The following is a 15,785-nucleotide window of genomic DNA, read 5'->3' as shown; positions in this document are numbered from 1 at the left end:
CATTTTGACCAAATATCTAGACCCATGAGCAGACTCTAACCAAACATTTTTTAAAAATCTGTGCCATGAACATTAGCTCAGCAGAATATAATAAATATTACATACAACTTTGAAGAAATGGTTTTAGTCAAATAAATTTGGGAAACAGAGGCTTAAACAAACACAAATATATTGTTTTACTACAGAACCTCTCAAGTACTTTACTGTAGTAATATGCATTGTGATTTTCTAACATTTTTTGGACTTAAGACTGTTTTTTAACTTTTGTTTTAATTAACAGCATTCCTGAGGAATACATAAAGAACAATCAGATTAATGCACTTTAGTAGGCACCGGTCTAAACAATGAAGAAGGGAATTTTGTTGATAAAATGCTCTCCAAATCATGTATCAATTAGACTATGACCCATTCATTATACATGCTCTTCAGTAGATTCCTCAGTCTTATTGTTTCTGCAATGATAGTATTTTGAGTGCACTGCTTTGTTAACTCAGCAAGCGAAGAGTAGTAGTTAATGGGTTAGCACCTCTGTCTCTGAAAGATTTCATTCTAAATTGGGATCTCAGACCCATCCTGGATCCAATAGCTGAATTTTCTCACAGCAGGTGGGGTGATTGCTTTCACAAACTGCCTCTATTTACTCCCTCGTATGTGTGCTATGAAATGTCTCTTTTAGTACAGCACACAGAGCTAAGACTAAGTCTATTATCTCACAGGGACTGTTTGCAAATTGGGAGCTTAATGCAGTCTACAGATAGGACAGGCTTAAGGCTCAGCACTGGCTTCCTATGTCTCTGTTGTGGTGCAGGAATCAGCTGAGATTGTTAGCTTTCCTTTAAGAACTCTTTCCCCCTCAACTCACTTAAATGGTACTTTCCATAAAATGCCATGGTCAGTTTGTTTTCCATGAAAGAGCTATAATAACCTATCCCACCAAATCCATCTTGACCCCCTTTCTTCTCATTCTAATGAAATTAGTTCTCATTTCTGCTATTTGATCGTGTTAGGCATACATTAAAAGTATACAAAGAATCTACATTTGTTTCCTATGGTAAAATCAATCATCAATGTCATTATACATTTAGTTTAGATGAAGTGTTCTTAATCAAATTCTCTTACTCTTGTCCCAAAGGAAAGAAATTTGCCATTTAAAACAAAAAACAAAAAACAAAACAAACAAACTAACAAACAAACAAAATCCTCTGACACAACCATATTTGTGTTATTTATGGAGGTAAGGGGCTCTCTTATTATTTTCATGTTTCACTGTTCAGAAAAGGGAAGAGCCATTTGTCAAGATAAAGCTTATGCAGTGTATGCCCTTTTCAGACCTTTTTTTTATTTTTTATTTTATTTTATTTATTTATTTATTTTTTAAGGAAATTAGATTGGTTTGAGGATTTTCCCCTGGAATATTCTACATTAGAATACTATCTGTTTCTATGACATTAGGGGAATTAGTTTTGCCATTTGAAGCCTAATTTTTTTTTGTATCTAAAGGAGATTAAATAATAATGCCTAATTCTACATAGTGATTAGTTGGATTAAATAATATGTGTCAAGCTATTAGCATAAAGCAATTGCTCCATAGTGGTAGCCATTGTTACTACTTTTTAAATTTACTAACATGTCACTAATGGTTATTTCTAAGGGGGTGAGGCAGTCTTTCTATTTGTTATTATTTTATGTTTTAATCACAATATCTCTCTATATAAAAGCCTAAGCAACTGTTTTGCATTTTGACCGTTCAACTGTTTAACCAGTAGCTATGATGGGCACTGACCACCAGGTAGCAGATGCTCATTGGACAGGGATAGAAACATGGAACAGATTGATGAGTCTCAGAAGGATGGTGGGGAGAGGAGGATGGGAAGAGATTAACCCAAGATTTTATATGCATACTAGAGGTCCCTCAGCCTAGCCTGCAGGAATCAGGCAGAAACTTGCAGTCCAACATCCCCCGAAGGTCCCGGATTGCGAGAGGGTGCAGGCCAAGCTGAGGGACCCTGCCAGCACACAAATCCATGCACCTGGCCTCTAGTATAACATATGCAATGTACACGAACATAACACAGTATGTATTTAGTTATATAAAGAGTATATGAAAAGACATATATATTTACATGATATATATTCCTATCTTTTGCTTCCTGTATCTAAACAAGTTTTATTTCTGATAACATTGATTCACTTTCATTGGACTCAAATGAGATAAAGAAGGCAAATAGTGTTATCTCTTTGGCACAGAGGAAGAACATATGACTCTGAGAAATCCTCCAGTGGAATTCAGCAAGTCAATGACTTACTGACACTTGAACCCAGATTTCTAATTTGAAGTTCATTGTTAATTCTCAAGACTAAAAGAAAAAAAAATACTAGTTTTACCTTTCTTGGAATAATATGGAAAAAAATCAACTAAGTATTACAAATAATGAAGAGATTCCTGAATTCAAGGATTATATTAGCATTTTCTCTACTTTTTTCCCTTCTGGGCTTTGATTTATGTCTAAAGTAAAAGCTCTCTTAGCCACTAGTACATGCCTAGTTTTTAACTGCTTCAGCTAGAGTGCAAGCACCTATATCTGGACCGAACATGATGTTTATTTAATGATATAGTTTATTAGCTTGTTCTGAGAGTGAGCATTGATTTAGGGGTCTTTATAATAGTTCCAAAACTCCAGAGAAACCATGCAACCTTCCTAAATCTTAAATTACATAAGACTCTGAGGTCAATGAAAAGCTTTTTGGTACCTTTGGAGCAGAAAATAAGGTATCATTAGTTTTAAATCATTAAGAAGATTCAAGCATACTTTATGCTAATTTAACCACGGAAATATAAAAGCAACTACATTTCCTCACCCTTTTCTTTCCTTCCACAGCTTAAAGGGAGCTGACGCTGGCAATGGGATCAGAGTGTTTGTACCTGATATTGGGATGTTCATCGCTAGTCTGACCATCTGGCTCATCTGCAGAAACATCGTTCAGAAACCAGTGACAGAAGAAGCAGCACAGTATAACCTGGAGTTTGAAAATGAAGAATTGGTAAATCTGACTTCATAAATCTTCCTTTGATTTCTGAGGGCCTTGACCCTTAATACGTGTGGAAGAGTAATAGTCACAGCTACATGTGCATAGTGCTGTATGCTTTACTGTGCTTGGCTTAAGTCTGTGTAGTCCTGATGGGTATGCATTCTCATCAACGCCTTGTCTATGAGGAGACAAGCCTATGGAATGGAAGTGTCACACTTCTTGAGGCATTCATCTCCTATGGTCAGGGCTTGACCCAGTGTCCTTTTCACTCCCCCAAACTCTCATCTAATATTATCTCAGATGGTTAAGCTTTTACATTCATAGTATTATGGTTCATTGGTCTAGGTACCTTTGTTATTGCAAAATATTTAGAGAAGTAGGAACACCTGGTAGTTTTAGGAGAAAGACAATTAATTTCACCTGTAAGGGAAGCTTTTCGATCTGTGTACCTGTGCTCTTCAGGGAAATGTTATGTAAACTAAGAATGCTTTGGTCAAGTTATTTTAAAGTACTCTAGAGAAAAAAATATATGCATTTGGAAAAGTATAAGAATTTTTTAAAGGTAAAAAAACAAATAACAAACTGAGTACCATGTATGGTAGCTTTGAGCTATGGTTTTTACGGAGAAGGGTTTCAGAAGTAGCTACTGAATCAGGGAACATGTCAAATTTCACTCCTTGGCGAATGATGGTTGTCAGATAACTTCTTACACTGCCCCCACTCCCACCCCCCAACCAGTGTCTGCTCCTCATTTTGCTCTTCTCCAATTTGAGAGGCAGTAGTGCAGTTTTTAAAATGTCAAACCCAGGGTCCTCTTAGGATAATAGAAAGTGAAGTTGTATGGTATGAGTTGAGGCCAACCCACTCAAAAAATAATCCTTTTGTGCCATTTGTACAAAAATGAATAACTTACAAAATCTTCGTCTAGAAAGAACTTCCGTCTCCAGGGTCAGATGCTCTTTTTCCAGAGGACAGGGAAAACCTACATTGACCCACAGAGGATGGATTTTAGGTTACAGCTAAGTTCATGCATTTGGTGAAGAAGGTTCTCAAAGCCATTACAAAGACCAATTCTAAAATCAAGTTTCTGTCCTAGTTACACCCAATTCTCAAAGACAGACTTATGGTACCTCTCTCCCACTTGAAATTTGTTTAAGTATCTGTGCGCCATTTATTATTAATCATATTATTTAATGATAATAAGAGGGGTGACTAGTCTAAACATTACTTATTTGGGGCTTTGAAAACACTGTCATTATTATGAGGTTGATATCCTCTCAACCTCATAATTTTGGCCTAATTTAAATATTAATCTGTATTTTCTTAACAAATTTCAGCCTACCAGGTAGCCTGGGAGGAGCAGGCTGGAGTGTGAATCTTCTGAGATAAACCCACAAGGAATTTTTTTTCTTGCATGTGAGCAATCTGTCTTGAGTCTGAAAGGAAGAACACGGCCAAAATACGCAAGGGAATTTATTTTATTCTGAAGGGCCCAACATACTTCCTGCTGCTTATAAATCTTGGCGTTTGTACTCTGGACTGTTTGGTTTTTGGAGGATCCTTTGACAGAAAAGTGTTTGCTGGCATTGCTTCTTATTTCATTTATCTCAGTAGAGCAATGGCAAGATTAATCCACTGGTGCCTGGGAGAATTCCTTTTCAAATCCAGCATTGTTTTAAAGTAGCAATTAATCCCAGGAGAGGACTCTTAAATCTCCCCTAATCTTCAAGGACTTGATGATGATCTTAAATTTGCTGTTTCGAAGGGCACCACAAATCCAAGGACCCCCTGGAAGGCCCTGGGGGAGGTGGAGACTGGCAGCAGGTGGGAGCCCGACTTGCTCTTGCAGTGGACAGAGAGCAGACTCAGTGAGGGAACCGGTTCCTCATTGCCATTGGAGGTTCTGTTTCATCTGACACCTCTGCGGTCTTGTTGTGTGTTTTTTTTTTTTCCTTCATTTTAATGCATAAGCACATCTAAAAGTCAGAACTGGGATAAAGATTCCTATTCCTAAATCTTTTTAAAAAATGAGTTAGGTTATGAAAAGTGAATTGTGTAGAAGAGGGTTCCCTGTGCAATGAAAACACTATGTAATTTCACCAAGCGTATATTAATCTTGTTTATTTCTAAACTTCTAACTTTATCTAGCTCTTTAATGATATTTCAGCCTTCTTTATGAATCAAATGGTATTTTAATATAATGTTAAACTAAATGTATAAATGTCTATTTAAATAGGGATTTTAGTCATGACTTGGTCTGCTTAAAGAAGAATCTTTTAAATAGCCTAACAAGTCAAAGATGAAGGACAAAAAGAATATTCCAGTATAGGCCATCCACCACCTGTTAAAACTTCAGGAATGCAACATGTAGGTCCTGCTAATATCATTTAGAAATTCATTCTGAATCTCAAAAACTGCATCAGCCTTTCTAATACCCATTGTTCATTAGGCAACTGTGGCACCTGCATTCTGCCACATCCGATGATTAGCGGGGCAGTGCTTTGAAGTTTTAGCTTTGAGATTCAAGTTACTATTTTGTTTTAAAGAAACAAAGAATGGAAGAAATTGACCTTTTTCATTGTCTCCTAATTAGGCATTCGGCATTTGCTCAGCTCTCCCCTGAGATTTAGTCTAAAGTCAACGGCTTTAAATTTTCTAGATCCTGTTTTTTTTTTCAACACAGACATAATCATCTGAAACATGGCACTATTCAGAATGATAAGAAGCTGGACGGCTGCCCCGTTGCCTTGCCAACCTTGCACTCCATTACTTTTGTTGCTTCTCAGGATCATCCTCAGAAGCTGGGCAAGAATCACTGTCACATGTCCCCCAAAAGGCAGCACGCTTGATCTGTCTTCTCTGGGTTAAACCCATTCATAATTGGGGTATAGCTTTTAATTCTAGTGATTTTAGATGCCATTCATTTAAATAAAGGAACATTTTTAGTTGCAGGAAGTCATTGGCCCACAGTGTGAGTGTCACTAGGAGTGTTTATTGGAGAGACTAGTTAGGCTTGGGTCCATGACCAGCTTTATAGCCCACAATATCTACATCACCCTGGACACCAGGTGAGAGCATGGATTTCCATTCACCTGGGAGCTTATCAACCTGACAGCCAGTCAAAGGTAGCCTTGTCATACAGAAGGGCAGGGATATTATTATTATTTTAAATTTTATTTTTAAATTACAGTTTACATTCAACACTAGTTTTTATTAGTTTCAAGTGTACAGCACAGTGGTGAGACAACCACATACCCTGCAGAGCGATCTCCCACCTGGCACATACATAGTCAATACAATATTACCAACTATCTTCTCTATGCTGTACGTGACATTCTCATGAATATTTTGAGACTCTCAGTTAGTAGTACTTCTTAATCCCTTCACCTTTTTCACCTGATTCCTAACCCCTCATCCCTCTAGCAACCATTAATCCGTTCTCTGTATCTATGAGTCCTTTTCTATTTTGCTTATTCATTTATTTTATTCTTTAGAGTGAAGTCACATAGTATTTGTTTTTCTTTGTCTGACTTATTTCACATAGCATAGGACCCTCTAGATTTATCCATGATGTCAAAATGGTATGCTTTCATTCTTTTATGGCCAAGTAATGTTTCCTTGCATATATGTACCATCACTTTTTTATCCACTTGTCTATTGACGGACACTTGGGCTGTTTCCATATCTTGGCTATCTATGATAAGAAAAGCGTAATATGCTAATTAGACCAGACATTTTCCCAGATGTCCTTTGGGATGACCTTCCAGATGAAGCCAGGGCTGCGAGGGAAGCCTAGGTCCCAGGTGCCAGAGGGAAGTTGGTGCAGGCAGCTGTGTAAAGGTAGGCCTACTCTTGCATTAATTTCATGCACTGGGCCTCTAGTTGTAAATAACGCTGCAATGAACACATGGGTGCATATATTCTTTCAAATTAGTGTTTTGGGTTTCTTTGGATATATACACAGTAGTGAAATTGTGGAGTATAATGCAGTTCCACTTTTTTTATTGTTTGAGGAACCTCCGTAATGTTTTCCATAGTGGCTGCACCAATCTGCATTCCCACCAACAGTGCACAAGGGTTCCCTTTTCTCCACATCCTCACCAGCACTTGTTGTTTGTTGATTTATCCTAGAAGAAAACATAGGCAATAAAATTTCAGACATTTCTCGTAGCAATATTTTTCCTTATATATCACCTCAGGCAAGGAAAACAAAAGGAAAAAATAAACATGTCACTACACCAAACTAAAAACTTTTTTGCACAGCAAAAGAAACCATCAACAAAATGAAAAGACAATCCACTGAATGAGAGAGCAGATTTGCGAATGGTACATCTGATAAAAGGTTAATATCCAATATTTATAAAGAACTCATATAATCCAACACCAAAAACAAGAACAGCAACAAAAAACACACCCAAACAACCCAATTAAAAAATGGGCAAAGAACCTGAATAGACACTTCTCCAAAGAGGACATACAGATGGCCAGTAGACATATGAAAAAATGCTCAAGGTCACTCATATCAGAGAAATGCAAACTAACACCACAATGAGGTATCAGCCCATACCTGTCAGAATGGCTATCATTAATAAACTGACCTGGAAGTTTGTAAAGATTCTGAGGCGGGTCCCATCCTAAACCTAATAAGTCAGCATCTCTGGGAGGTAGGAGAAGGTGTGAGGTGGTAGTAGGACAATTTCTTTGAAAGCTCCCTAGATCCTGTCCTCCTGGCAAACCTAACTAGTTACTGTCTGCTAACTCAGCTTGCCTTTACCTGTCCTTCCTTAAACTTCCATTACTCCATAGAAGGTGGTGGAAAGCATACATCTGCATACTCACTTTTCCAAATGAAGCAGGGGACTATTTAGACAGCTCTTTAAAGTTTGTATAAAGAATTTTCCTAAAACAAGTGTAGCAACAGAATAAAATATTTGCTTTATCTGTATTGATTGATCTTCACTGGAGGATTTTTTCCCCATTGGTTTTTAGAGAGGATAGAAGGGGGCAGGGGAAGAGAGAGAGAGAAAGAGAGATCTTATGGAAATCACATAAGACTTACATAACATGCATGACACCACTGAAACAAGTGCCTTTGTCTCCCCGATTGCTTGCTCCCCGGGGGGACACTGGGGATGGCATTTATCTCCTGCAGTCAGTCACAACACTTGCCTTTTTCTGCCTTGGGCTCTTCTGTTGAGATGAACCCATTCTGGTAAGATAAACTGTTAACTTTTAATAATAAACAACTCATGAAAAATGTACTTTAGAAGAATACTCCCTTTTCCTCCCAGTTCTTTTGACTCATTATTTGTGACTCTGATAAACTTTAATTGAAATGTCCTCAATCACCTGGTTTTAAACACGCAGAAGAGGAAAATGGACTCAGCTGCAGGAAAAGCTCTCGTCTAACATCTGAAACCTAAAGGAGGCTCCACAGATAAATCACTTCTTCAGTCTATTTCCCAATTAAGGGAGTCTGCCTTGGATATGAGTCAAACAAAGGAGTTCAGATTGTGCTTCGTCAGCTGAATGTGGAGCCTTCGCTCTGTGGTGGCAGATGTCAGCCAGTGTGTGAACTCTGGGCCGATTGCTTCAAAGACCCGCATGGCAGCTGTGTATTCCTGCAGGCCCTGGGTTCACTCCCAGTATTTCTGAGTTAGGAAAGCTTGGGAATGTACCCTCATAAAGATTCCTAGGTGTTCCTTAGTATTTGTTACAACCTGGGTTGAACCTTTTAGTGCTTGGTGGTAAAGAAATATGGACGTTTGGGTTCTACCAAAAGTATTTATTTATTTATTTATTTATTTATTTATTTATTTAAATATATATTTTAATTGATTTTTTTTACAGAGAGGAAGGGAGAGGGATAGAAAGCTAGAAACATTGATGAGAGAGAAACATCGACCAGCTGCCTCCTGTACATCCCCCACCGGGGATGTGCCCGCAACCAATGTACATGCCCTTGACCAGAATCGAACCTGGGACCTTTCAGTCTGCAGATCGACGCTCTATCCACTGGGCCAAACCGGTTTTGGCAAAAGTAATTTATTGTGTCTTCCAAATGTGAGTGGAAGTGACCACTAATGACTGTTGGGGATGGGGCGTCAGGGGAGGCAACAGTGAGATGAGACGCAGGGACTTCTATGTGTTTAGGCTGATCCAGTTCAGAGAGGAATCTGAGCTGCAGGCAACTGAATTCAGACCTCTCAGAGCTTCCTCTCATGACATAAGAGGCGCAGTCATAAGAAATGTGGGTGTGCATTGGCTGTAGGGGCTCAGTGGTTAGAGTGTTGGCCTGTGCATCGGAGGGTCATGGGTTCGATACCTGGTCAAGGGCATATACCTGGGTTTCAAGTTTAATTCTCGGAAAGCAACCAATCAATGTGTCTCTCTCCCATGGATCTCTCTTTCTCTCTTCCCCTTCCCCCTTCTATCCTCTCTAAAAACTAATGGAAAAAAATCCTCAAATAAAAATTAATCAATACAAACAAACAAAATCAAACATTAAAAAGATGTGGAAGAGATGTGGGTGCATTTTGAAGTCAGTTACTTTAAAAAAAGGCTTCTTAAAGGATTTACATTTCTTCAGCAAAGTTTTAGATTTAAACATGGACAATAATGACATGTAATATTTTATGTGGCTTTTTAAACTATAAAGGGTTCTGCTGGTCTTTAATGTCTAAGACAGCGTTAGGAACCAGGGGCATTAAATCAGTCTTTATAGCTACTCCTTCTCAGCTTCAAGGCCAGAATCAAGTTGTACTCAAAAGCAGGGACAGATCACAACCGTGACCGGCATGGCAGCTTGTTAGTAAATACGTGGGAGCGAGCCAGCGCTCTGCCTGAGCGGCAGTGTTTATACTGCACCCAAGGAATCATTTAGGGGAAGAAAGCTGGCCTGAGAATAAGCCGGATGATGTGACTAATGGCAGTTCTGGCCCCAGCTTGGACGGTAGGGGCTCACAGCGTCAAACACAGCTCACTTTCGGCTCTCGCTCAGCCTGAAAGCTTTAGAAAGCATTTCCAAAGAAGGGCCTCAGGGACTTTGGTACAAAAATGCCAAAAAACCTCAAATACAGTGGTATGTTTATAAAAATCGCAGGGGCCCTAGTCACGCCTAAGAGAGGTCGGGAAAATGCATTTGTTTAACCTCACAAAGTTCTTGACCAGAGATTTTTACTCGATTTAATCTACATCCGTAGCACTTCTATAATTGAATAATAAGTCATTTATTCTGAAAGTTATGAGTGTGTTTCTAGCTGTGACCCAGGCAGCTCTGGCTATGTTCTCTCTCTCTGTCTCCTTTTTCAAGTGCAGTGACTGAAGGTTTTTGGCCACATTTCCTTCATCACGGAGGATTTTTAATGCATTGCTCACCTGCTGTGAGGGAATATTAAGCAGCAGGAGCCCCATGAGCAGATCCTTTATGTGTGGATGGTGGTGTGGCTGCCATAGCAATGGTGTCACTGGATTGACCCCTTTTACCCCTTAACTCTGCTTGGGAGGTGGGAGGAAGACAGGCAGGTGGGAGGAATAACTGGTGTGTGAGCTGGGGCCTTAGAGCTGAGAGGCGAACAGGATGGCCCGAGGCAACGAGCTGTGGATTCTGAGTTCCCCCACACACCTGATTTCCTGCAGGTGTTCCCCCACAAACCCAACTTTCCTCTGGACAAAGAGATGAGGATAAGGTTGGATGGACAGACTGGTACCAGGGCGGGGCAGCACCTCTGTAATCTCATTAGACTCCTGACATTAAAACCTTCCACCTGCCAGTGAACCACCAATAAACGTCTCCTGCTTTGCCCTCTCCAGTGCTCCAGATTGCTATACTAGCTGCCCCATGACACCTCCAACAGGAGGCTGAAAGGCACCTCAGAGTTGAATTTCCCCAGCCCACTCCACTTCCTTATTGTCCTCATCTCCTCAATAAAGACAAAACCATTGGAACTGTCTTTGGTTCCCTCTGTCCCTCCTCCCTCTACATTAGCTTTCCAGCTAGTCCTGTTCACTGGAACTCCAAGACACATTGCAAAGACTCTGCAAAAACTCTCCTCAGCTCCATAACTCCCCTCTCCTCCACCACAGCAATATCCTTCTGGCTGTGGTCTCCCTTGGAATTGCCTTGTGAAATAGGCCATCAAACCCCTCGCTAGGTGAAGTGGTTGTTAACCAAAATCCTGCTAAGGTGGGTTCAAGAGAAATTAAGTGTGGGGGAAGGAGCTAAGTCTTAGAGAGTGTGTCTCCGTAAGGCAGGTGTGGGTTGGCAGGAATGAGTTTTTCTAACATGAGCTGCTGAGGCATATTGACTTGCTGATGGTGTGAGCCAGGAGAAAGGGAGCACACGGTGATGCAGGGGAGAGGGGAGGCTGGCTGGGGCTGTCCTCTTTGGTGTCCCAGCATGCACAGTTCATCTGCAGCCATGGGAGGGAGGGATCTGAGTGTCTGCTCCACAGGTGGGCTTTATTTTTATTTTTAAGTATAGTTGGTATATAATACTATATTGGTTACAGTAGTTTCAGTGTACAATATAGTGATTCGACATTTTTATACCTTACAATGTTATCACCCCGCTAATTCTAGTAATGACCTGTCACTAAGCAAGCTTATCACAATGTCATTGACTCCAGTCCCATTCACCTCTTCACCCCTCCCCGACCAATTGCCTTCTGGTAACCATTTCTTTGGTCTCTCTATCAGTCTATTTTTGCTTTGTTTGCTGGTTTTATGTGTGTATTTTTAGATTTCACATATAAGTAAAATCATATGATATTTGTCTTTCTTTGCCTGACTTATTTCACCTAACATAATACCCTCTAGATCCATCCATGTTGTCACAAATGGCAAGTTTTCATTCTTTTTTGTTGCTGTGTAGTATTCCATTGGGTGTATATGGAATATTATCTATCTATCACTTATTGGTTTCTTTATCTATCATTTATCTATATACATAAAAAGCCAGCGACTGGAAAGCCAGAACAACCGATTGCTATGACTCCCACTGTGGCCAGCGAACCAGCCAGCCAACCTCCTGCAGCCCCTCCCCCTGGCTTGCCCCACCCCTGATTGCCCTCCTTCCCAATCGGGGCAGGACTGGCCAGCTGGCCAGCCACCTGAAGCCCCTCCCACAGGCCGCTAGCCCCTGATTGCCATCCCCACCCCATTTGCGGAGGAACTGTGGGCAGCCTGTCCCCACCACCCCAATCAGTCCCCACCACCCCAATCAGTCCATGGCCCCTCCTTCAGCCAGCTTTGCTCCTGATTGGCCCATCCTATCCCATTTGGGGGCAGGGCTGGCCAGCCCACTGCCCACAGCCCCACTGCACACAGCCCCTTCTCATAGCTGGCCCTGCTCCCAATCCCCTTCCCCCCAACCCCCCCGCCCCAATAGGGGGCAGGGCCTGCTGACCAATCATCCATGGCCCCTCCCCCCAGCTGGCCAGGCCCTGATTGGGCCTCAATTGGTATGGGCCAGCCGGCCAACCTCCCACAATTTCCTCCTCCTGATAGGCCCAGTGGCCCTTATACACCAGTTGGGGCCAGAAGACCCAGACCCCATCTGTGCACGAATTCCTGCATTGGGCCTCTAGTTATAAATAATGCTACAGTGAACATAGAAGTGCATATGTCTTTTTGAATTAGTGTTTTTATTTTCTTCGGATAAATATCCAGAAGTGGAATTGCTGGTGGGCTTTAGATATGTGGGCTGATGAACTGGCCTGAGCTCACCCTTCTCCTCTCAGTGAAGTAGGAAGTAGGGTCATCAGCTGACAATTGGAAGGATAAGGAGGTGGGAAGAAGTAGGGGGACATATGCTTTCTTTCTGAACACACCATGGACCTTGAACACAGCTCTTTCCTCTACCTGGAATACTCTTGGCTAGTGTTTCTCACAAGGCTTGTGACTTTGTGATGTTCAGATCTTAGCTTAAATGTCACCTCCTCAGAGAGACTTCCCCAACCTCAGAATCTGAAATAGCTACCCTGTCACTCACAATCACATCACCCTATTTAATTTTCTGATTAGCATTTATCACTGTGAGATATTTAGCTTGTTTATTTTTTACTTCTTTACATGTTTATTGCTCCATCTTTCACTAGAGATACTACCCCACAATAGGAAAAAAATACAAATGTGTCATGATGGAATATGATAGAACCAGATTTGGGTGTATAAATTTGAATAGGCCTGGAATTAAATGTGTGTGTGTGTGTGTGTGTGTGTGTGTGTGTGTGTGTGTGTGTATGCGTGCGTGGTGGGGTACATTAGCAGCCAACTTAAGATGCAAGTGGTCTGTACTCTCCTAGGCAAACAGAGGATCTCTCATCCTCAAGTCCACTCAGCACTTGAACTTTGTAGCAGGCTTCCTGTGCCTAGTGCCAGTGAATTCGGACATAGAGGTCCAGATACCATTAGTGAACAATATGTAAATATCTAAACTGAGTGTATCAAAGAAAGACCTTTAAAATGGGAAAATGGAGAGGCCAGGCTCTCCTCTTTAAGCCTTAAATAGATGTGTAAACTGGGCCTAAAAACCCTGCTGGCTCTGCAGCCAGCGTCTAATGCCAATCTGGCTAAGAACAGGAAGTCTGTCAGCCCAGGGGCATATGCAAACAAAGTTTCAAAAGTCTGAAACAGCCTCCTTTTGTCTTAAAGTGATGGTTTATATTATAATTCCTCTACGAAGATTCTAATTTTCCACACAAAAAAATTCTTATGCAGTCTTTACAAATAAAACTAACAAAAAGATCCTCATGTACCTAGTTTAAAATAATGCATGGAAATATATTTATATTCTGTACGTGTGTTTCTTCCCTAAATCTCTAATGATTGTACTGCAGTGCTGAGTTGTCCAGAATTGAACCAGTGTATCATTCTCTAAGAATAAGGTAGGAAGTGACTGTATATTTAGCCAAGTAGCCCAAGACCACTCATCCTCCCAGGGTCAGGAAATACTAAAATAGTGAACAAAGATAAACTTCAGGAAGAAAAAGGATTTTCTAAGCCACCAATGTAACTCACCCTTTCAGTTAAGGCCACAGATACTTCAACCTCCCATCACCTTGCTGGCAAAGTCTAAATTTTTGGAACCAAATGTGGATTGATGAAAGCTAAGATTATTAAAAGATGTTTCAGACAGTTTCTTGTTCCATCCATAAAAAATGAGCTCATGTAGGTAAGATGGCATGCTATTAGGGGCCTATGATGACTGACGTTTCCTGGTTACTTCTCCTCAGGAATTATCGGAGACCTGGCAGGGACTTCAGTGGTTGTCTGCATCCTTTCTCACATTTGTGAAATCACCAGATTCACTTACCCATAGATTACAAACCATGTAATCTGCTGGGTGGGTAGACAAAATTCTGGACTACAGCGTTTTCTGTTTTGCTTTTGTTTGTTTGTTTTATTTAGGCTGGAGGAGAAAAACTAGATTCGGAAGAGGCACTGATCTATGAAGTGGATTTAGATGAAGGAGATGGTGTTGAAGGCGAGATGGAAGAAAGCACAAAACTGAAAATCTTCCGCAGGTTTGCCTTTGTGGCTTCCAAGCTGAAGGAGTTTATTGGCAACATGATAACCACCGCTGGAAAAGTAGTTGTGACGATTTTACTGGGTTCATCAGGTGAGAGTTTCCAGTCCAGGATGGAGCACAAATGACTCTGGCACATCATGAAAGAATTGGTGGAAGAGAAAATAAAGAAGGAAATAATTCTATTCCATGACACCTGTATAATAGCCGGAGCTTCTGTAAGAGGCCACATGTACAGACCACACACATGCAAATCATTTTTCCCCGTGCAGTTCTGGTTTTTATATTTTAGAAAGTTCCTGTTAATTTCTGTAAGGCAATCGTTTTCGATACCTGTCACGAGGCATCATTTTCTAAGTGTAGATCAGAAAAACAACCATTCTTCCACAGAGCCTGTGAATGGTGACCTGGGACAATGAATAATTTTAGTGTACAGGTGTCTCTGAGAGCATGTCTGTATACATTGATTCATCAGTAATCGTAATTTAACTCTCCAGAATTTACTCTTTTTCTTCCTAAATTACATTGCCATCTTCCAGCACAGATACCCACTTCCTTTAAATTTTGGTTATGGACTGCTGATACCATAATTATGTTATCTCAGTCTACTTTCTCCCTCCCTTCTCTCCCCCCCCCCCCCATTCCATAATCAATAGCTACTGGGAAGTTCATCCAATACTACCTCATTGAAATTTCACAAGATGAAACAACGTAACTTTTTTAATGGGAAAATTAAAAAGTGGGAAAAAAATAGCAGAATGTCTCAATATTTTAATGAGGAGTCATTTCAAAATCCCTGCCACCACCACTTCCCCTAAAAGGTTTTTAATGCCTGTAAAGGAATTGCCTTGTTTTTACATTTCCCTTTTTAGTGATAGTGCAAATTGACTTCTGGTAGGACAACGTATTAGTGAAACTTAACTGCCACAGAATGTAATATTATTATGACTCCTTAGTTAACTAAAAAAACAAGGTAAATTATTATTTTTAAAGTGGCATTGGGAAAGTTGGAAGGGACAAACAGTATTCCTGAACATTTTTAGGGAGAAACAAAAGATGGAAGCAAGCAATTAAATATGCTGTATTCTGCTGGTGTGAACATGTGATGTTTACTCTGCTCAAATACCATATGTAGAATTTCCTCATCTGGTATTTCCCCATATTTACAAATATCACTTGGTGTGTGTGTGTGTGTGTGTGTGTGTGTGTGTGTGAGTGTGTGTGTGTG

At 40.5% G+C, this 15,785-nt stretch overlaps 1 protein-coding gene across 3 annotated transcripts in view; it reads left to right on the top strand.

The window, feature by feature from the left end:
* The window catches only part of PIEZO2 (piezo type mechanosensitive ion channel component 2), a 309,596-nt gene that overhangs the window by 173,855 nt on the left and 119,956 nt on the right, over positions 1–15,785 (top strand). For all 3 annotated transcript variants that reach the window (XM_084887741.1, XM_084887742.1, XM_084887740.1), the window contains exons 5-6: positions 2,880–3,042; positions 14,440–14,650. In XM_084887741.1, the coding sequence (XP_084743867.1) occupies positions 2,880–3,042; positions 14,440–14,650 (374 nt within the window). The remainder of the gene's footprint in view (positions 1–2,879; positions 3,043–14,439; positions 14,651–15,785) is intronic.

The sequence above is a fragment of the Pipistrellus hanaki genome (genome assembly GCF_964339955.1).
Source record: "Pipistrellus hanaki genome assembly, chromosome: 6".
In the NCBI taxonomy this organism is placed as follows: Eukaryota; Metazoa; Chordata; class Mammalia; order Chiroptera; family Vespertilionidae; genus Pipistrellus; species Pipistrellus hanaki.
This window is presented reverse-complemented; position numbering and strand designations above follow the sequence as displayed.